At 40.1% G+C, this 21,557-nt stretch overlaps 2 protein-coding genes across 5 annotated transcripts in view; both read right to left on the reverse strand.

Annotated features, from left to right (window-relative positions):
* Window positions 1-8,537, reverse strand: part of LOC100145162 (E1A-binding protein p400) — a 62,603-nt gene extending 54,066 nt beyond the window's left edge. The window contains 4 exon segments of one of the 4 annotated variants that reach the window (NM_001278435.2): window positions 805-891; window positions 1,864-1,927; window positions 5,522-6,874; window positions 8,177-8,235. In NM_001278435.2, coding sequence (NP_001265364.2) covers window positions 805-891; window positions 1,864-1,927; window positions 5,522-6,838 — 1,468 coding nt within the window. In that variant the 5' untranslated portion in view covers window positions 6,839-6,874; window positions 8,177-8,235. 4 annotated transcript variants of the gene reach the window in all.
* A 3,734-nt stretch (window positions 8,538-12,271) lies between these two features.
* On the reverse strand, window positions 12,272-17,592 carry pus1 (pseudouridylate synthase 1). Its single transcript, XM_002931876.5, has 6 exons — window positions 17,143-17,592; window positions 15,913-16,183; window positions 15,289-15,426; window positions 15,004-15,106; window positions 13,024-13,715; window positions 12,272-12,688 (listed from the first exon to the last, which is right to left on the reverse strand). Exons 2-6 carry the CDS (start codon window positions 16,126-16,128, stop codon window positions 12,638-12,640), a joined length of 1,200 nt encoding a protein of 399 aa, XP_002931922.1. The 5' UTR covers window positions 16,129-16,183; window positions 17,143-17,592; the 3' UTR covers window positions 12,272-12,637.
* Window positions 17,593-21,557: the final 3,965 nt, after the last annotated feature.

Genomic DNA, 21,557 nt, shown 5'->3' on the forward strand with positions numbered 1-21,557 from the left:
GAGGTGGGAGGGGTCAGAGTAGTTGGATCCTAAAGTGGAGTTAAAAACATCTGAATTTAAAACAGGAGTTTGAAACAAGGAGTAATACAAAGCAAAAAGTTTGTTATAACTTTTTTTCCTTTCTGTTTTGTTCACAGTCTGACATATTCGCTGATTTGGAACAGGACATCATGAACTTATTGCCACTTTAGAAGCTCAAGTTAGAAATCGACAAACAGTAAACTGCAAAGCTGAGGTTGTCTGACAATGGATTGAAGTTTTTTGCTCACTCACCAAGACCTAGCCAAATCAGATAGTACTGGGGAAAGAGAACAGAAGTGGGATGAGGAGGCAGTTATCTGGGGTTCGTAAATTCCAACAGATTTGCCAGATTATACGAGAATGCTAAGTGTGAGAACTCAGAAATGACAGTTCTAGATGGGACCTTCTAGTAGTCGGGAGACCAGCATATAATAAGTATTACTAATACTGGTGGTATAAAGTGCTAAATGGGGGCATTAACTGGTGATGAAAGTATAATTTTGTCTTAATTTGCCACTGCTAGTGACTACACTCAAAACACTGCTACATTGCTTCCCTAGTACCCAACACTTCTAATATTAAGACTGTGTGTAGGGTATTGCCCGAACATTGGAGTAAACAATTAATTTTCTATTACCAAGGTCCTCCATTTGGTATTTCTTCATTGAACAGACACATATATACAAAATACATACAGACATATAATGACAGATACACAGCTAACATTTAAAAAAAAAAAACAAAAAAAAAAACAAAAAAAAAAACTGTTCTTTTGTAACTTACCATCCATCACACTTCGGGCTGTAACAGGTGGAAGCAGAGGAAGGCCAAGAGTTACCATTGGTGACTGGGACTGCTTCATTGCTGGATCTATGCGGTAATTATTAGAGGTAAGTTAGATATGTTTTCTTAGAAGGTTACCACAATAATTTTGCTACAGTAGTATAGAGGAGATATAGCGGAAGTTAATAACTCACTTCTTTCAGTATTAATTGAAAAACAAAAAAACATGGTAAAGAGTTCATGATCTGCAGTTTTAGACAGATCCCAATCCTGCCTACACTCAACTCACTTGTGTTTAAAGCAGGTCATGGGTGGAGGAGGCGCATTTCAAGTGTAAATAGATATTTGGGCCTTAAATGATACTACTAGTGACCATCTGCATAAGTATAGTTAAAGTGATACTGACACCAAAAAAATTCTTTTAAAATATGAACCTACTTCCAAACCTATAGGTCATGTTGACTGTTTTTTCCTAAAAGTCCCCCCTCCCATTACACATAGACGGAGCTGAGCTTGTCACACACCAGCTGAAAGCAGAAGGGGTGTTGCAGGTTTGTCACTGGGCATATTTATTCACTTGGGAGGCATTTAAATTAAAACCCGGAAGAGGGGAACAAACATGGCTGCTCCATAGGTCTGGAATTCATGCTACCATAATTATGAAGTGAAAAAACTTTGCAGATTTAGTTTAGAAGGAACTTAAAGCTGATACAAATTAAACAACAGCAGAGGTAAAGAAAATTTTATCTGGCTGTCAGTATCACTTTAAGGGGTTTAATGGCAACATTAAAGCATCACTGTAAACTGTCCTCAAATAGCCAACCAATAAATTTGCTTCCTTTCCATATTTCAGGAGTAATGTGTGATTTATACTTTGGGAAAAGTGTATGAAAGTTGCTGGATTTAAACAAAGTTCTTTGTGATGTCTTTAAACCTTTTCTACAGGAAATGTCCCCAAAACTTGGGGTGATATGCAATTACCCATGTAAAACATATTATATTATATAAAATCAGGAATGCAAGAACATGCATTACAACTTGCTGTCTCCTTTAGCATACCGGAGGCTTGGATTTCCATGTCAGCTGGTGCCTCTATCACTGAACTTGCAGGAGGATCAGGAGTCTATAAATGAAAAAGAAATCATAAACTACAGTTTTATTCCCACAAGGCAGTTTCATCATATTAGCGCAATGTTTTCCTTAAACCCAAAGGAAAAGGCAACTGCTTTACTACATTTATAAAGGGGCAGTACACCAAATTGTTCAACATAAATAGGACTTGTCCCAAAAAAACTTTTTGCCTGTTTTTATAACAAGAAATGTATGTTTTTTGTTATTTCTTGCACTAAACAGGGAGCATGAAGCTACACAATGCTGGGTCCCTGTGAGATTGATAATTAGATTAGTGAACTCCTGCTAACAGAACAGTCACAACAAAATCTGTATACTGGTAATGTAATATTTAATCATTGTACCCAAGACCCTGTTGCAAATATAGTGTTGTATATCTTATGATTGTGTTAACATGTTATGCTTTGACATGCTACATTTGGCAAAAACCTGGAAAAGATAAAATTATTTGTAATAAGTAACACTGCATTGTTTTAAACTGTGAAAAGTGTTTTGCAGTATGCAGTTTGGGCGTCAAATATTTCAATGGCAATTTCAAACACTGCTGTACTACATTTCCAGTGCTGTGAGAATTTGGAGTACAAAAAGACACTGAACTTTTTTTATAAAGAAAAAAACTTTTTTTTTTCTTTTTAAAACCTGTGTTAAAAGGGACAGTATTGTCCTTGTTCAACCAATAGGTGCTCTCTGTAAGAACAATCAGCCACCCAGAACTTAGCGCATTGAATATAAACCAATATCCTAGGCCCTATACTACTTAGCAGATGAGAAGCAGTTCACTCTTTTTGTGGTTTTGGAATTGCACATTATAATGTGAAAATAAAGGGTGCATCATCACTATAATGTCAGTGCTCTTTTCTGCCTGTATGCTAATTAGCAGAACTTGAATGAAGAAGGAAACGCATTATCACTTGGGGCAACAAAACATTAGGCACCCTCCTGTGATTACAATCGATAACCAGAGACCCTGGGTGGGTGTTCCTGCAATCTGAAAACTGCAACCACGGGCACTACTAAAGGAACACCAAGGTGCAGTCTTCTTCCTGTTTTTGAAAGCTCTCTGCGGCCCTGGGCTGGGTCCACATGTGAAACATAGTAGAGATCAGTTTTTTGCAACCAGAGCACACCAGGAAGAATAAGAACATAGTGACGAGTTGTATTTACAGTAGTACTCCAGGCCGGTGCAGTTTTCAGTTAACAGGTGCACTGGCCCAGGGTCTCGAGTAAACAATTATAATCACTGGGGGGTGCATACTTTTTTGCAGCTTTTAACACACATAAAAGAGGCAGTTTGTTTCTGAAGTAGTTGAGATGTAAGCCATGTAATTTGTATGCATAAGGTATATTTTGGGGTCTCAATAAATCATATACTTGGGTAAAGTTGTGCACATCAAAATGTTCAGTAGCATGTGGAAAAATAAGATGCTGTAAAATGGAAGCTCAGAGGCAAATTAGTGCTTACTTTATGTTCACAGTTAGGCTGTGTGGAGTAGAAAGACATTTACCCATTTTGGATTCATTAGAATGTGTTATTTCCAAAAATGTATGGCTTCCAGGGGTAAACCCTTGAATTCTAAAGCATGCAGATTTCTAGAGCAGTGCTTTGGAAATGTAGATGTCGGTAATCTCCATAAAATGATACATTTGTATTTCTGCATTTGCACTTCTTGCAACTTCAAGTTGTTTTTTCATCCATTCATTCGTGTTTCTGATATATATGTCTATATTAAAAAACTATTTTTTACTTCTAGGGTTTTAGACATGATACAACATGATACACAACATCTAGCAGAATTACGTCTAAAGCAATTGGACTTCGAGTTTTCTTGAAAACGTTTTACCACTTATCCAAGGGGCTTCTTTAGTTCAACAGAATGGTAGAGAGTTTCTCAGCATTTAAATCCTTAAGGGCTATAAATCTGCATAAATCCAAAGTCTAACTGAAACTTTAAATCAATGTATTCCCAGAAATCAGACAAAACCAAAATAAAACTTCAAAAATTAACAAAACAGTACTTCCAGCAACCACCTGCGAGAAATAATGAAAATGAGTTACTTATTTCCCACAATACATAAATCTGGTGCCCTCATAAGTGATGACTTATTTAACAACTACAATGTACAAGCAAATCAGCTTAGTGACATACATACATACATACATATATAAAATATATGCCCAGAACATTCATTTCTAATGCATGGTACCTAGATTTATAACTGACTTAGCTAATATAATCTAACAATTATTTTCCAGCTCACAATTAATGAAATCTTTATCTGACCATAAGATAGTACAGGTATATGGAAGCTTATATAGATCAGTGCTAAATGGACAGTTGTGTATACTGTTAAATCTCCAAATATGTACGACTACTTCATGTACCAATACTTCAAGGATGACTAAAGCTCAACAAATGTTGTTACCAATACTTTCTCAAGTACTAAAGCACTGATTTAACTAAGTGCTGCCCATTTTTCATGTTGTGGGCCCTAATTAACATGATTGGAAACCCAACTATTATAAGACAATAGTGTCATACAAATAGGTCCATGGAGGTATAGGGCATGCTGCGGGACATAACTATTTGAACTCCAATAAGGGCTCTGGCACACGGGGAGATTAGTCGCCCACCACAAATCTCCCTTGTCACGGGCGACTAATCTCCCCGAGTTGCCATGACCCGCCATCCCACCGGCGAACATGTAAATCGCCGGCGGGATGGCACACGCGGCGGCGTGATTTCCCGAAATCACGCCGCCGCGTGTGCCATCCTGCCGGCGACTTACATGTTCGCCGGTGGGATGGCGGGTCATGGCAACTTGGGGAGATTAGTCGCCCGCGAACATGGAGTCTTGTCGCGGGCGACTAATTTCCCCGTGTGCCAGAGCCCTAAGACAGCTCTGCCCTAGCATATAAAATATGTTCACAAATGTTGCAATCTACAGGTAGGGGCCCACAAAAAAATTGGGGTACTCTGCCTTAAAATCAGTTAGGATAAAATATTCTATAAAATCGGTAAGTTACTTATGGGCTAAGAGCAAGATCAGACTTGACAAACCTATAACCTCTCTTCTTAAAAAGAACTAGTAGAAATGTAGGTTGCAACTTGGTTTAATTATCATTATCTATTATAATAGGAACAGTTAGTATACTTTAGGGAACCCTGGTGGCCCACCCAAAAGAGCATTGGACTCATTTTAAGGCTTGGACCGAAAATGCATCATATTTACAAAAAACAAGTTGTCCACAAGAACACTATTTTTTCCATCAAACTTAATCTGTTTTAAGTAGTGCTGAGCTGGTTAAACTATTTGGCTTTTGTGTGCCCACAAAATTATTTATATATGTAGAAAAAACATATGCAGTTAAACAATGGACATCATTTGACCTGATGTTCTATAACATATCTCTAGAAATCGTCAATATGTGATATATTTTGATCACATGCAAAAACATCATCATCACAAAGGAAATTACAAACCAACAATGCCACTGTATATATCAAGTGCAATGTAAAAAAAATAGAGCAATTATTCTTTAAACAATTATGATCTATGCACAGCATCACAATTCAAGTAATCTCACCTGGACATATACAGCCTGAGAAGAATTCTTCTCTGTTTCCTCCTCATCTACTTCTAGATCCAAGTCATTTTGCCTAAGAAAGTTCTGATATATGTTACGTTTCTTCTTAAAAGGCAAAAAATCCATCATGTTGCCTTGACAATGTTGTAGGAAGAATAGTTCTATCAAATATTCAGTATAGGTCTCCTTTAGGGCTTGCATTTGTTGGTGGTGATGATCCAAACAAAGCTTCCTTAGCAAAGCATCTTCTTGAGTAGCAGGTGGTATCTCCTCAAGCTTTTTTGTTTGCTTTTTCAGTGTGGTGCCTGGGGCTGTAGTAAGGGGAAGACTAGAAAATGCCTGAGGACCAGTCACTTGTGATGGACTTGTTGGAGTAGCTGCAGATGTTATCCCAAAAGCTGAATTTCCAGATATACCAGCTATCATCCCACTGGAAGTCCTATCAAAGCTAAAGGTTCTACTAACCTGCGGCCCATGGAGTAACTGCTGCTGCTGTTGTTGTTGAATAATCTGACCCTGGATAATACTGCTTAGCTGTTGTGATAAGTTGGTGGTTAAATGGCTTGGAGTTGATGGAGACTGTACATTAACTGAACCGGCCACAGAACTCTGTGACCCAAACTGATGTACAGGGCCAACTGCCTGTGAATTGGAGTGAAGAAGACTGTGTGCTGGGACTGTAGGAGTTCCAGGAGAAAGATGCACCTGTGCACTTTGTGCAATCTGTGTTAATCCAGAACCCTCCTGAATAACAAAGGTCCCTGTATTAGAAGGACCAAGGCTAAGCTGCCTTACCAGTAAACCAGCATCCACAAAACCACGAGTAGGACTCTGACTACACATACCCAAACTGGCTGATGAAGTTCCTGTTCGGACACCCTGTAGTGCTTGAATTGGCACAGTATTGGGTTGTGTAGAGCTCTGAGTCTGAACCTGTTGAGATACTGGTGAGGTAACCTGGATGTAAGATGGAGAACCATGCTCAAACCTTCTGGGCTGTGTGTTGAACTGGAAGCCTGGTGAAGCAGGACTGGATATTGGCAATGAGGTAAGCGTTATCTGCTGGCCTCCCGCCACCACGGGACCTACATTCTGTAGGGTGATATTTACATTCTGACCAGGCATAGGATTCCTGCTCATTATGAGATGCTGGATTTGGTAACTTGGAGACTGGGGTGCAGGTGAACTGACTGTTGGTGTAAACGACTGTGCAGGAGACGGCGGAGTAGTTTTCTGAGTCCTTTGCTGGTCTCCATCATTTCCTGAGCTAGGCTTGGGAGCTGGCTGGGTATCCTGGGGATTGTTCCCATGGAGCATTATAACCCCCAACTACCACAAGTTTGTTATGTGAACCTGCAAAACAAAACAAAGATAAGTAAAATTATCCAGTTTCATCTAAGGGGTAGTTTTAAAGCTGGAAAGGACCAAATTTGCATTAGGCGATTCATAAAGTACAGTTTTGGCTCATTTTGCTTAGGCTGGTGTTTGGGGCTTCAGTGAAAAGACCAGCAATAACACTGGCATAGGGGATGGTAAAATTAAGTTACAAGCAGAGCCTATCAATGTGTTTGATGTGTATGTGTAATTACAGAAAGATGTTCAAACTCAGCAAGTGTTTATAAGGGATCTTTTGCAACCCAAATTAACAGGATTATTTTCACATGTTATCTCTGCAGAAACACCACTTTACCACTTTATCATTACTACTTGTTTTAAACTGTATTTACTAAATGATAAACTCCCCTGTGAGAAGTCAGTTAGGTGATGAATGTAAATTAACTTAAGTAGCATTATATTTGCTTAAGCATAACTCAGATTCTACCATTAAAACACTAAAACATAACACCTGTCAGTGCCACCACATACAAAGCAACGTGAACATGAATAAAATTATGATGCACCCTTCCAAGAATATCAAACCCCCATCTGTTTGTTCTTGGCACATGTAAGATAACAGAATATGTCACCATCTCTATAAAAATGATGGGCCACTTTCTCGTGTCATTCTTCTCTATCTCTAGCACTGGCATCATGCGTGATTTTAAGGACTATGGCAAACAAGGTGTTCAGTTCACCACTGCCATCTGGCAGCAAACAGCAGCAGTCAAAATAACCCTTTGCATCTGTCATTTAGTCATTTCAAGGGGCTCTATGGGACACACAGACGGGCAAAACTAGTGGACTTCAATATCTAACTGTTCTGGTGCTGAGGGGCAGTGTTCGTTTACGTGACGTGGAAAGGGGCATTTTGTCTACAAATGTTTTCTGCGGGATGGCAGCGGAGGACGAAATGCTCCATCCCACGTAACTCCTAATTCTTTTATAAAACAGCAAAATGTTTCGGTTGTGTGGATTTGCCTAAAGTGTTGTATAACATAGTTATATGGCCCTGATCTTTATTCTATTTTTCATGAACTAACTAGTACAGGAAGTGATCACACTGCTCCCCTTATTGCAAGACTTAATTATATGAATAGTTGGAACAATACTACCCCTGGACAACCCTGTTATTAACAACATATCAATTAAGCATTGTTTCTCTATAGCATATCCCCAACTATATATTGATCATCTTGCAGGCAAATAAACAGTTGTTCTAGCTTTATATCTCCTCCTAGGGGGAATATGAGATTGAAGAATCAAATGATACAACACCAGGGCCACCAGGAGAGGGGAACAGGAGGCACAGTCGTCCCGGGCTCCGCGACTTTTGTGTTCTAAAGGGGGCCCGGCTGTCCTGCAAGTACTTGGATTACCAGGCCCCCTCATGTCAGTGAGCTTCAGACTTAAGCACGGACGGCTGTTCCTGGAGTGCTTACAATTTCATTCCCCTACATGGCTTTCATACTGTGTAACAGTCCCACATTTCCTAACATATCCCCCGGTTCCGGATCGCTACTTACAGCTCCCGCAAAACTGTTAACTGCAGGCTCCTAGCCTCCTGTGTTCCCTGCGCCGTAAGTCTCATCACGCGAGAGTGGCGTCTCGACTCACGTAAGCGTAATGACGCATTACGTAGCCGCCTTGTGGGAGTGACAAACCAGCTTTTACAGAGCAGGAAGCTGCTACTAAGTTAGCGCCAAATCAGTATTTACTCTGCTCGCACCTCCTATTCCTTACTGTTATAAAACAATAACAAAATTGCCTTTCGTGTTGATTTCGCAATATGCCCTCCGCCGCCTCAGCTACCAATTTCATTAGACGTCATTTATTTATCTTTTATGTTCAGCGTTCCGACATGTGCAAGAGAAAAAAAAATACTTTTTCCAGGTTGTCAACAGTACCTGCGACCATTAGAGCCTCTTTTTTTTTAAATTTTTTTTTTTTACAAATCTGACTATAAGAGATTTTGTGCAAACAGTGCGAGTGACATTGCCATCGTTTTAGTGTTTTTTGAACATGTCTTACAGTAACTTTTATTTTCAAACACAAGGATGCGTTGAGAACTTAAGAGATACTGACACCAGAAATAAAATCTTTTTTTACATCTATCCATAACATTGTCTTTGCATGCTATTTATAATTTTGTCCTACAGTATTTATATGATGCTTCTACATTACCTCTCCCTTCTCTCTTTTGCCTATCAATACTTAGTTCAACCTTAGTATTTAATTCTGTTGCATCCATAGAAAGATGAGTTTGGATATTTACAGTTCTAGCAGTCTCCAACTGGATGGAACAACGCCACCTCAAACTGAACCTAACAAAAATTGAACTAATGATCTTTGCGCCAAAGCCTGGTCATACTCCCCCCTTTACTATATCTATCGATGGCACACTCATTGACTCCCCTTTCTCCTTCTCTGACCATATTAACACCACTGTCAAAATCTGTCATTGTTTCTTACGCAACATTACCAAAATCAGTCCCTTTCTTTCTACTGCAACACGCATGCTCTCATCATATCCCCACTCGACTACTGTAACCTGATACTTACTGGCCTCCCTAACTCCCATTTCCTATCGTGGCTTCCTATTAAACAAAGAATATCTTACAAACTCCTTCTCTTAACCTTCAAAGCCGTCCATTCTTCTACATCTCTTCTCTTGTGTCTCCATATGTTCCTGACCAACTCCTCCGCTCCTCGCAGAACAACCGCTTGGTTGCACCCCCCACTACTACTGCCGTTTCCCGCCTTAAACCTTTCTGCCTTGCTGCTCCTTACATGTTTAATGCCCTCCCTGATTTCCTCCGGAGAGAATCCTCTCAGTCTTTAAAACTAAACTTAAAGACTTCCTTTTGGAGCACTCGCCCAGTACCTGATCTGGGAACTAGCACTTATATAGATTGTAAGCTCTACGGGGCAGGGACCTCCATCCTCTTGTGTCTTTGACTCTTAACTTATTGCAACTGTAACTGTATCTTGTATTTATTGTTATACTTTGTATTTATCTATTATCTTATTAACCCCGTTTGTATTAATGTATTCTACTGTACAGCGCTGCGTACATAAGTAGCGCTTTATAAATAAAGATATACATACATACATACATAATGCAGTGTCACCCACTGTAACCTACAGCACTTATATTGCCTATTTGTAAGTTACCCTCCCATTTAGATTGTAAGCTCTACCAGGGAAGGGACCTCTACCCTCTTCCTCTTTGTTTCTTAACTTATTGCAACTGTACCTTGTATTTATTCTTATATTTTATATTTATTATTTTAAAACACCCTGTTGTATTAATCTATTCTACTGTACAGCGATGTGTACATGAATAGCGCTTTATAAATAAAGATATACATACATACATACATACATACAGTCCAAAGGCCACCTCTAATGGGAATTTCCAAGGCTCGCCAGATTCAAAAGATGTTAAATCCCTACATTTAGCATCTTTGAAGTGTCTGTCACTCACATACTGTTGTATGTATAGGGACCTCCATTGATCTCTAGTGGAGCACAATTCTTTACTGCTAGGGATTCTGGGTCATTCTCAGAAATGAGAAAGTGTCTTAGGGGCACATTTACTTATCCACGAACGCTCCGAGTACTTGTTCAATCAGTCCAATCGTATTTTCCGAGGCTTTTTCATACCTTGTGCGACTTTTTCATATTTTTAGCGTGAAAAAGTCAGATCGGTTTTGCCGCTGTTTACAATCGTTCGGTACGAAAATTTTGTGACTTTCGGATCGCCAATACAATATTATCGTGACTAATACGATTTTTTCGTAAGTATTTTTGTGATATTTGCGATCTTCAGAAATTTTCGTTTCCAATCCGAATTTTTCCCATTCGGGATATCTTCCCCTTAGTTGCAGATTCCTGAGTCCAAGGGTCGCCTTGTAGCCGGTGTATTCCCGGTACGTACTCTACATTGTTTCTAACTGGTGATAAAGAAAGTAAAGTTATACATGTGGGGGGTAGCTGGTATTGGGTGTTTATGAAATGCCATACGTGAAGACAATTGCTAATTATGGGGTTATTTAGAAGTCCATTCTTTCTCCACTGGATCACATTTGTACCATTGATGAATTCCAACACTTGCTTGATAATATTATTTGAAGTCAGACATACCTAAATCACCCTGCAATCTCGTTTTGTGTAAAGTACCCTTATTCTTGGTGATTTACCTTGCCGTATGTATAGAATGGGCCGCCATCAGAAATCACAGGGCCCCTCACAACACAATTTTCTGGGCCCCCCTCCTCCCACGCCCTGCCCCCCAATGGCCCCTCCCATCAGTACAAAGGACACACAGACATTGGTAGCCAGGGCCCCCATTGCAAGTTATTTTAGAACAGCACACTAAACAATCTAATAAAAGTTAATTTAAAGGTGAATAACCCCTTTCTGAATTTGCTCCTATGCTGTTCCTTCTGGATGGAATTAATGCTGTATAATTTCTAGTAGTATTCCCAGAATGATACTTTCTTATGGGCAATTGCCTGCATATTACCTGCCATGGTGAGCGAGGTTGTTTGGGTGCTTAATTTTTATTTGCACCATAACACACAAGTGTATTTTTGCCACAATGAGCCATTCTAAATGGTATTGTGAGATAAATAAGATAATCTGGAATATACCTGATTGGCATGGGAGTATAAAGTATAGACCCTGTCCTTTTTATTCATATGTCTCCTTACCATGTATCAATCAGATAATTGTTGACTTTTTCAATTCTGGTCCAGTATTTTATGGAAAGAAAAGGATAATATTTTTCACAATTTATCCTCATGCCACTAAAAAACGTGTCAGTATATTTCTAGCGAGGAGAGCACAGTGACCAAAATGTGCATGTAACATTGCCAATTCGGGGATGGGTCCTAACAAGAGACTTGCTGTTGCACATCAGTTTACCACAGCGTTTCTCCTCAGCATATGTGAAGCCACAGCAGTTGTTCCACATGAACAAAATCTTTCTAGTTGGCTTGTCATCTTTTAGATTTTTTGGTCCCTCCTTTAGTGCATTTCCAGCACAGCTCTTTCCCAGTGTTTCAACTTTTCACCTTTTCCATCAATTCTACTTAGATATGCCTGGTCCCCAAGTTTTAGTGCATTTATTTCTTCAAATCTTCATTTGCCTAATTTTAATAACAGCCTGTCTCTCCCCATGTTACCCTCCTGTCTCACATCTAGGGCAAATGTATAATCTAAGCTAAATTTAAAAAAAAAAATGGAATAAAAAATATAACTTTCAGCTATCCTACACATGACTAAGTAGATTTTGTTCAGCTGTACACAAAGAATTAGGTTCAGCAAATAGTGCTGAACTTTGGTAAAAACCCAGAAGTAAACACTGGATTTGGTTCATACCTAAAATTATTTTACTTTACAATTACCTTTTATTACAGTACAGTGGAATTTTTTCCAATTCAATATAATACCAAATGTTGTCAAACATTCCTTCTGCATGTCATGAGTCACATTATTCAAGAGGTATCATTAAAAAAAAAAAAAAAAAAGATAAAAAATGATTTTTGTTTGAGTGACGTAAAAGCAATGTACAAAATGGTCATCTTATCAGTGTGGAAATTTTGTGCAGACAGGTCACACAGTATTGTTAATGCACTTCAAGCAGACAAATTAGGTCTGGCAAAAGTAACAGCAGCTTTAACTTCTTGAGCATCTCCAGCTTCAGAAACAAAAAAAAAAAAACCACAACTGAGATCAATCCGATTCTATCTCTTCATCACTGATTCCAGCCACTGCTCCTTCTGCCTGTAAACAAAATAGTTATATATAAGAAAGATTCCCCAGAGAAACCCACTTTGTGGGGCAGATTTACCAAATATCAAATTGGAGAATCCTAAAGGATTCCAAGAAGTTTAAGATATTCCCCCATTCAACAATAAAAACTTTCAAATAAACCAGCGTCAGTTTATGAATGTGTTTGAGTTTGATCACCATTCTGTTTAATGGTGTGACACCAGCACCCCTAACACCCCTCCAAAAATTTGTTGGGTATGACAACTCCCAGCAACAGAAGAGTAATATTTTTAAGTTAATGTGAATTCATATATAAACCTTTGTATGTCAGGTCTAGGCTCTATTACCTTATGGTTGTCTTGGTTTTGTTGTACAGATGTGGCATCATAGTCATGGATGGGCAGAGTGGCGAGCCAAGCAAGCATAGACTTCTCGTCAATTTCCGTCTGAATAATAGTGGGGTAAATATGCTCCTTCTTAAAAGACTCAATTTTTTCTTCTTCTTCTGTCCAATTCAGAGATTCATGAAGTCCATCATTTCCAAAGCGTCTGTTGTACTTTTCAAAGTGAACCCTCTCAAGTACCAGACCTAAACCAGGAGCTTTAGGAATGTCCACTTTTTCTTCTCCCCAGCTACGTTCTATGATGGATGTGGGAGCAAAGCCCTTCACCACAGCAATGACTAATCCAATCATTTTGCGGATCTGGTGCATCATAAAGCTTTGGCCTTTTACCTTGATCACTGCTAACTCCAGCCCCCCTTGCTGAAAAGGAGGCTCACAATGCATTTCCATGATATAGCGCTTTGCACTAGGATCTCTTGGTCCTTTCTGAGAGGTAAAGTTGTGAAAGTTGCGAGTGCCTTTGTAAAGTGCAAGAAGTTCATTTACTCTGTTTAGCGTTTCCTGACTCAGTCGAAAGTTTTCATCTTGTGCCTCTTTGTCTTTATGTGAGAAAGCGAAGGTTGGCAATGTGTAAGAGTAGGTGCGAGCGTCACAGCTGTTCTTTGAGTTAAACCTGCCTGTTACTCGCTTCAATCCTTAAAAGAAAAAAAAAAAAATCAGTATAGAACGTATATTATTAAAGAACCACTCTACCCTTAAAGTTTCCAAAAGAATTGTGTTAAGCATGAAAGAACATCTATGTAATCATACATTATGCCTGGACTGGCAAACTGAAAGCCCCGGCAGATACTAGAGGGGTTTCTATAAGCCAAAGACTAAAGTTTCATAGTTTGCCTGTGTGGGCCACTTGAAAGGGCCTAGTTTGAATCTCAGTTCAGACATATCACATATTTATGATTTACTACAGGTTATGAGGAAACCTAGGAAGCTGTTTTACATTTATTAAGTGCCATTTATGGCCATGTTTAGCTGACAACACCCATAACTTTGTCATACCATACCTTGTCCCAATGGGATTGTAAACACAAATAGTAGCTGTGTGTTGCTTGATAAGTAGTTTGTGGTCAGCAAGACAATGGCTGCTTAGGTCAGAACATAACTGCATTAATAACCTAAACAGAATCTTAGCGGACATAAAAAAAATATATGTTCTGCTTTTAATATTTTATCATTAGGCAAATCTATTAAGAAAATATAGAAATAACTACAGCTATAGTGGCTGTTCAACCTATTCTCATCAGATGTCACATGAGAATTGTAACCGGTGAGCAAATGCTTGCAGTGATGCCATTATATAATCTCCCCGACATGCCATTCAACCAGCAAGAATGTAAATCGCCAGTGGGATGGCATATGCATCACATCGGTTTTCCCAAGTTGCCCAAAGTTTCCTTGCAAAGCAAATACGGGTGATCAAAGCAATGCAAAGCAAATATTCTCAAAAAAATATTCTCAAGGGACCTGAAAGGTGCGACAAGACACACCTTTTGCACATGTAAATGGTTATCAAACAACCAGACACAAAAGGACACTACATTGCTTCAGTGATATGAAACATTATATCGGGAATGTTTGCCTTGCCTTTTGTCATACACGGTACTGTGACTTTTCTTGAGCTGGAGCCAATGGCAGTGATTAAGCATATGGTAGGTTTTCAAGTAGAGTCTATGGAAAATATATTGTACTGGCAACAACTATCTGCTAAAAATGTGGACACCTAGTTATCTAACACAATGAAATGATTCCCGCAGACTTGACACTGAGACAGTATCAGGCATTTTGTGCATTAAACTGGTCTCCAAAGGAGTCAAGAGACGATTTTACTTGAGCAACATACAGATACCCCAGATACCCCATGACATTTAATTATTGTAAAACAGAGGTATAAACAAATCAATTCTATACATTAAAAGTGTTACTTACCAAGTATCCTAATATGAGAGGGCAGATTTTCATTAATCTTTTCAACTACATTATCTATCAACCAAATCTTTAGGGATACAACTTGTCCAGCAGCGGAAACCCCCTGGGAAAGTAAAATTCTATTGAGACAATCCTCTTGGTGTTCTTTTTCTAATTATATATATTTAAAAAAAATAAAAGGTGTTAACACTTAGCATTAATCAGTATAGACAATGGTATGTCAAAGATCTGCTTCTGAGCAAGTCTGCAATTACAGGACAACCCATCTGTGATTCTACTACTCACTTTATCTGTGCGAGCACAACGTTGAAATGACATCTTTTTCATGTCTTCTGCATGATTGTCAGGGATACATCCAGACAAAACCAATGCTTGAACAAGTTCATCCTCTATGGTCTTAAACTGGGAGGAACCCACATTTCTCTAAAAAACATACAACACAACAATATCAGAAAATATGTATTATTTTGGTTCATAGTGGGATGTAAAAATGTTTCTGCAAACAGAAAAAGTTACAGGGCTGGTAATACCAAAATAATAAACTATATTTTTTCTGTGCACAAAAAAATTAAAATTCCAAGACTTTATTTTTATATAAATTTATTTATACAATATTTTTGTAGGGCTTTTTCACATAAGCAATAGACTCATATTCTAGGCTGCGCTGAATATGACAGACTGAAGCTTCCTACAGTTCCATAACCAGTTAGCACGCAGCATTTACCTGTTTAAAAGCAAACAGCTTATGGATTACTACACAAATGGCAGATGGAAAAAAGTAGTGATATAGAAAATAAGCCATGCATGCACATACATATAAAGCAGCCATGTGTTTTATAAACGTTATTGTATGGAATAATTGGAAGCAAATTTCAATTACAATAGTGCATGTTTTTCTTTGTTTCTTACCTGCATGCCATGGTAGCCTTTCCCAGAGTAGGCCATTAAGAGAACTACTTTCCGTTTAGGATGCTTCTTACTCAGCTCCTCTTGATCAGCCTTAAATTTCTTAGCTTGGTGTCCATTTTTTTCCTGTCCTTCCGACTCCTCCTGGAGAACACATGCCTTCCTGATGTCCCCTGTGGTAACGTTTTTTAACAAAGACTCTTTCTCGGGATCAGCCATAGAAGTGATTAGGTTTTTTTGAAATAGAATAGGATATAGAAAGGAAAAATGAGACCTAAACAAAGAAAAATAATAGCATGTTATAAAGATAGCAATGCATGATGAGTTTAACATAGTATATTCTGAGAATTTTTAATCTAGCTTTATGGCTTGCACAGGGAGCCACTCTATGCAACCCCTACCTATCATAACACGCTTGGTAAATATTAGGGGCTGATTAAGTAGGATCCAAAGGGGACAGGTATGCATAAGTATGTCTTTATTCTATTAAATGAGCAATGCGAAAGTGTTTGGTTACAATCCCATAGTAGTTGATCTTGCCAAAGGACTGAAGGAAGGGCAGCATAATACAGTTTTATTATTTCAACCTAACTGAAACATCAATTTAATTAGTAAGGTCTGTGCCGAATACATTTTTTCCTAATGTAAGATTTTTTGCACTAACCAGAGCAAAATCTGAAAATGAAACCAAAGTCCTGCAGAAGAGGGGTAAAATAAATCAGCAGCCTGCTACTAAGCCTCTATATATTGGTGGGCTCCTAATCCAAAAGGATAACAGACAGTAGCTGGGGGATGGATAGTTTATCTATTCTTACTGGACTACTTGGCTAGTTTCAACTGCAGAATTGTGGTCCATTTTTCTGCAGTAATAAAAACTGTATATCCTAGTTACAGAAAATTGCCAAAAAAACAAAGTATAAGCACGATTGATTAAGCTTATGTTGAGAAGTGTGGATCTATTAATCTGTTCTGTTCTGTTCTACACAGAGCATGGCGCCAGTGTGGACACATTATTGAATAAACCACTTTTCTTCTTATGCTTCAGTTATGATTTTTACACAAGACACAAAAAGTACAGGTTTAAGAGCAAAATACAGATACAATTAAGGCATAAGGAATCTAAAGAGCTGGTTGAGGCCGGAAATGAGTGGTACAATATAAAGATCTCAAGCAGCTACATCGGATTATACATTATCAGCACCACCAGTGGCCCATACTGCAAGGACCCCATACCTTTAATTCTCTTTAGTGCAGATTCTACGGAGATAATAGTGGTGCCGTACTATTAATAAACAATGCACATATGGGTGCGTTACACTTTGCTAAACCCAAGTTAATGGAATGGGCAATCATATGCTGGTATTATAGTGCAGGGGCAAGCCTGGGGCACGCAAGGTTTGTGAGGAACACACAGCCGGTTTGATGCTGAGGCACGAATCCAGTCACACGGGAAAGCTGAACGGAACAATATATATATATATATATATATATATATATATATATATATATATATATGCCGCTGTCTCCGGCTCGCAGGGTTACACAGGACAATGACACTGATCAGAGCCTTGCTGCCTTCGCCCCCATCCACACAGCTACCACCAGCTTGCACTCTGCATCCGGCTTCAACACGTGGGAAAGAGCAGAACACTCTCAATCCCGAACTACGGGTCCTGCCATGAGACAAACTACGTATAACCTCATAAAGCGCACAGTGGGCGGGATTTGGTAGACTCATATGGAAGAGTTGACGGGCAGAATAAATAATGAAAATAATTCGTGGCAAACACAAGCACGGTATGAAATGTTTACATACGTTTTTATACAAGTATAGTAGTGTGCAAACATATTTGGCAACCATAGTGAAAATCACAGACTTCTGCAGAAAAAAACCTTTTAATCTGGTATAATAAGCGATTTTCTGAACTGTAGTGTGGTGCAATTTACCTTCCTGTAGGGGTCCCTGTTCTCCCATACGATAACATCTGTATCACATTGCTGTGATAGAGCATGCACACTAAAAGCTAGAACAGGGGTTGGGAACCTTTTTGGCTGAGAGAGCCATAAACCACATAGGGACCCATAGGGTTAAGCTCCCTATGGATTACTACCCTACCTCTTCACACCTCTATTGTTATTGGGCAAAGCCCTTATACTCAGGTTTCAGTTATGTAACTGTATCCCTTATAGCAGGGATCCCCAACCTTTTTTACCCGTGAGCCACATTTAGGTGTAAAAACATTTGGGGAGCAACACGAGCATGAAACATGTACCTGGGGGTGCCAAATAAGGACTGTTATTGGCTATTTGGCAGCCCCTATGTGGACTGCCAGCCTATAGGAGACTCTGTTTGGCAGTACACCTGGTTTTATGCCTCCAAAACTTGCCCCCAAGCCAAGAATTCAAAAATAAGCACTTGCTTTGAGGCCACTGGGAGCAACATCCAAAGGGTTGGAGAGCAACATGTTGCTCACGAGCCACTGGTTGGGGACCACTGCCTTATAGGTTAGTCAGGTTTTTCAAGCCCCCTGCAGACTGATATAGTGTCTGGCAGGAGGGTGTGACTTCCTTTTTGGCTGCAGGCTGTTTTCCAAGCGCCACTCCATTGAGCCTGGAGGCAGACCTTAGGCCCCAGAAGCCATTGTACCCTAATGGATACTATACCTCTAGTTAAAGTTGGGGACAGGGCCCCATGAATGAGGTTAGCAAGCACAGCAGATTGTTTAATAGCACTTTCTAGGAAAGTGAAGGCAGTTAGCTCTAGCAAGAAAAGGCAGCCATTAGCCCCATCCAGGAGTGATTAGATCCAGGAGTATTTTTCCTATCCGGCAATGTTGCCTCAGTGCAGGGCCACGGAGTAGAGATAGTGACAGGCAGGATAACCCCTGATCCCTACTCACCCGAAGGACTCATCCACTAGAGGTTATCAACCTGAAGGAGTTCTTACTACTTGGACTACCTCCCAAGGGGTACTGGTTGAAAGGTGTGTTTCCCTGCCCAGACTCTACCAAGAGGTGGGATAAAACGGTGCATACCCTCTCTTCTGCAAAAGAGCATTCCTTATTGTACCATCTCAATCTGCCTGCCTGTGAGTATGATAACCCTGCGCAGCATCTGTGTCTTGGACCAATAAATCTGTATTATAGTTCACCTCTCTGGTGTCCATTTATACCAACTGCACCACACAGTATCAGCAAGTTGTAGTTCAACTACACCCTCAGTTCCTATCCAGCTTTCTTCCAATTAGCGAAGGCCCAGCCTAAGAAAGAGGGTCGCATGTAACACATGCTCTACATCATCTACTAGCCTGGATTTACCCCTTTATAGCCAAAATAGCGTTAAAACCACATATTTTAAAATGTAATTCCGTGAGAGCCATACAATATGTTTGGCCGCGGATGATGCAGGGCAAGGTAGGGTGGGCCCCAAGGATGCCGGATGCGATGCAGAGGAGGGCGTGGCCTGCGCTCGGCGGATAGAAGACGTGTTCTAAGGCTTAGAACACGTCTTTTATCTGCCGAGCGCAGGCCACGCCCCCCGTTATTTTTTTTTATTAAAGATTTGGCAACGAGCCAGATGCAGCCATCAAAAGAGCCACATCTGGCTCGCAAGCCATAGGTTCCCTACCCCTGAGCTAGAACCAAGACTGCCTGTCAGTATGCATGCTCCTGGTTGGAATCTACCCCTTATTTTTATTTTCTGTGCTGACATATTTCTGCAGTGCTTTTATGTCAATTATGCATATTTCACATCAGACACTGCCCTAGTGGAGCTTACAATCTAATGATCATATCACGTTCACACACAGTAAGGCCAATTTTACCGGAAGTCAATTAATCTGCCTGGCAACCTGGTCGGCTTGGCACGCCCCCCATGTGTGCACGTGAGCATATGCAAGCAAGTGCATGATGCACGCACACAGGGCGGCAGGGTTGCTGGGCCACTGGCGGGGGGTTCCGCAGTGGGGGTAAAGCCTCCGGAACTAGTGGTGGGTGAAAGAAAAGGTACCTGCCTGGCACCCCCCATGATTGAGCCCTAGGATCTTCCACCTAACCCTAGTTTCCAAGGCCCTGATCTGCCTGTATGTTTTTTGGATTGTGGGAGGAAACAAGAGTACCCATAGGAAACCCACACAGACACAGGGAGAACATACAAACTTCTTACAGATGGCTGGTGCCATGGCTGAAATCAAGACCACAGTGCTGCAAGAAGGAGTGCTACCAAGAAGCTACCATGCATTTACTTGTTTCTCCTATTTCCTCTGTGCTTTCCTTAAACCAAAAGGTAAGTTGTCTGGATTAATGGGCAAGCACAGTCTTATAAATGTCCACAAATCCTTAAAATGACTTATTCGGAGCTATTGTGATGCAGGTACAACAATAGAATAAATAAATATATATAGACCAGTAGAATAGAGGATTGCATTTGGAACTGACAAAAACTTAGGTGTGTTTAAAAAACAAATGTAAATGCAATATATGCCTTTTTATGTGGAAACTAAATGCCCTTATAAACCTACTAGTGTTTAAGAAAAATTACTGGGAGCCTCTAAAACTGCCTCTCCACATTGGGGTCCCAGGAACCATTTAACTTGCAGAAATTTGTATGTCCTCTGAGTGTGGTTCTTAAATAAATATAGGTGTGGTCTTGAGTGTCACGGAAGACCCACGGACAGGTTAGGGCTCTGGCACACGGGGATATTAGTCGCCCCCGACAAATCTCCCTGTTCGTGGGCGACTAATCTCCCCGAAATTCCATGCCACCGGCAAAAATGTAAATCGCCAGTGGGATGGTATACTAATCTCCCTGTGTGCCAGAGGGCACACAGAGCTATTAGTAGCAGCTATTTGTCACGGCTATTAAAATAGATAATGCTGATCATTTATTGATAACTGTGCCTACATGTGTTTTAGCAGAGGTAATTCTCAGTATTGTCTATTGCAGGGTATTTTCTGGTGTTCAAGTATCTGTTACTAAGTAGCTCCGTGTGTCTTCTTCACCATTAAGCTGCTTTTCCACCATAATGATTGGGTCGAGGCTCCCACTGCTCTGCTGAAATTCATGTGTTACATATCTGTAGTTGGGCTGGACCATGTGTATAAATATATAAACCTTTTTGGAGAAAAGGAGGCTCAGTGGTGGTCTATTGGCTGTGTGCATCCCAGTCTACCCAGTCTGCCAACTCCTAAGATAAACAGCAAACTTTTATTGCAGAGCTACTGGACATTTACACTCACAGCTTCAGGGATCTGAGAGGCTTATACACCACTGCTTAGTCCAGCAGGCCTTAACATCCAGTATATTGGGCAGGCATCTGAAGAAGGTGCATATAGCAGAATCAGGAGAAATAGTACAGACATGGTAGAGGCCTGTACAAGCACACAAACTGAATAAAGCAAAAAAGGTGGTACAAATTGCACACTGGGGATGGGAGGAAGCTATTTAGTTTAGCACATCTGGTTACCAGGAGTTTGGAGCAATGAGTTACCTGGTAGTTTTTCAATTCTAGCAGGCAACTGGTCCTAGAGGTAAGTGGCTAAATAAACAAACACACTCCCAAAACAAACCCCTGCCAGGTTCACCTCCCACAGGCAGCATAGGGTAGGCAGAGTATGCCTACTCTGCCTGCCCTATGCTGTCTGTGTGTG

The sequence above is a fragment of the Xenopus tropicalis genome, chromosome 1 (assembly GCF_000004195.4).
Source record: "Xenopus tropicalis strain Nigerian chromosome 1, UCB_Xtro_10.0, whole genome shotgun sequence".
Lineage (NCBI taxonomy): Eukaryota > Metazoa > Chordata > Amphibia > Anura > Pipidae > Xenopus > Xenopus tropicalis.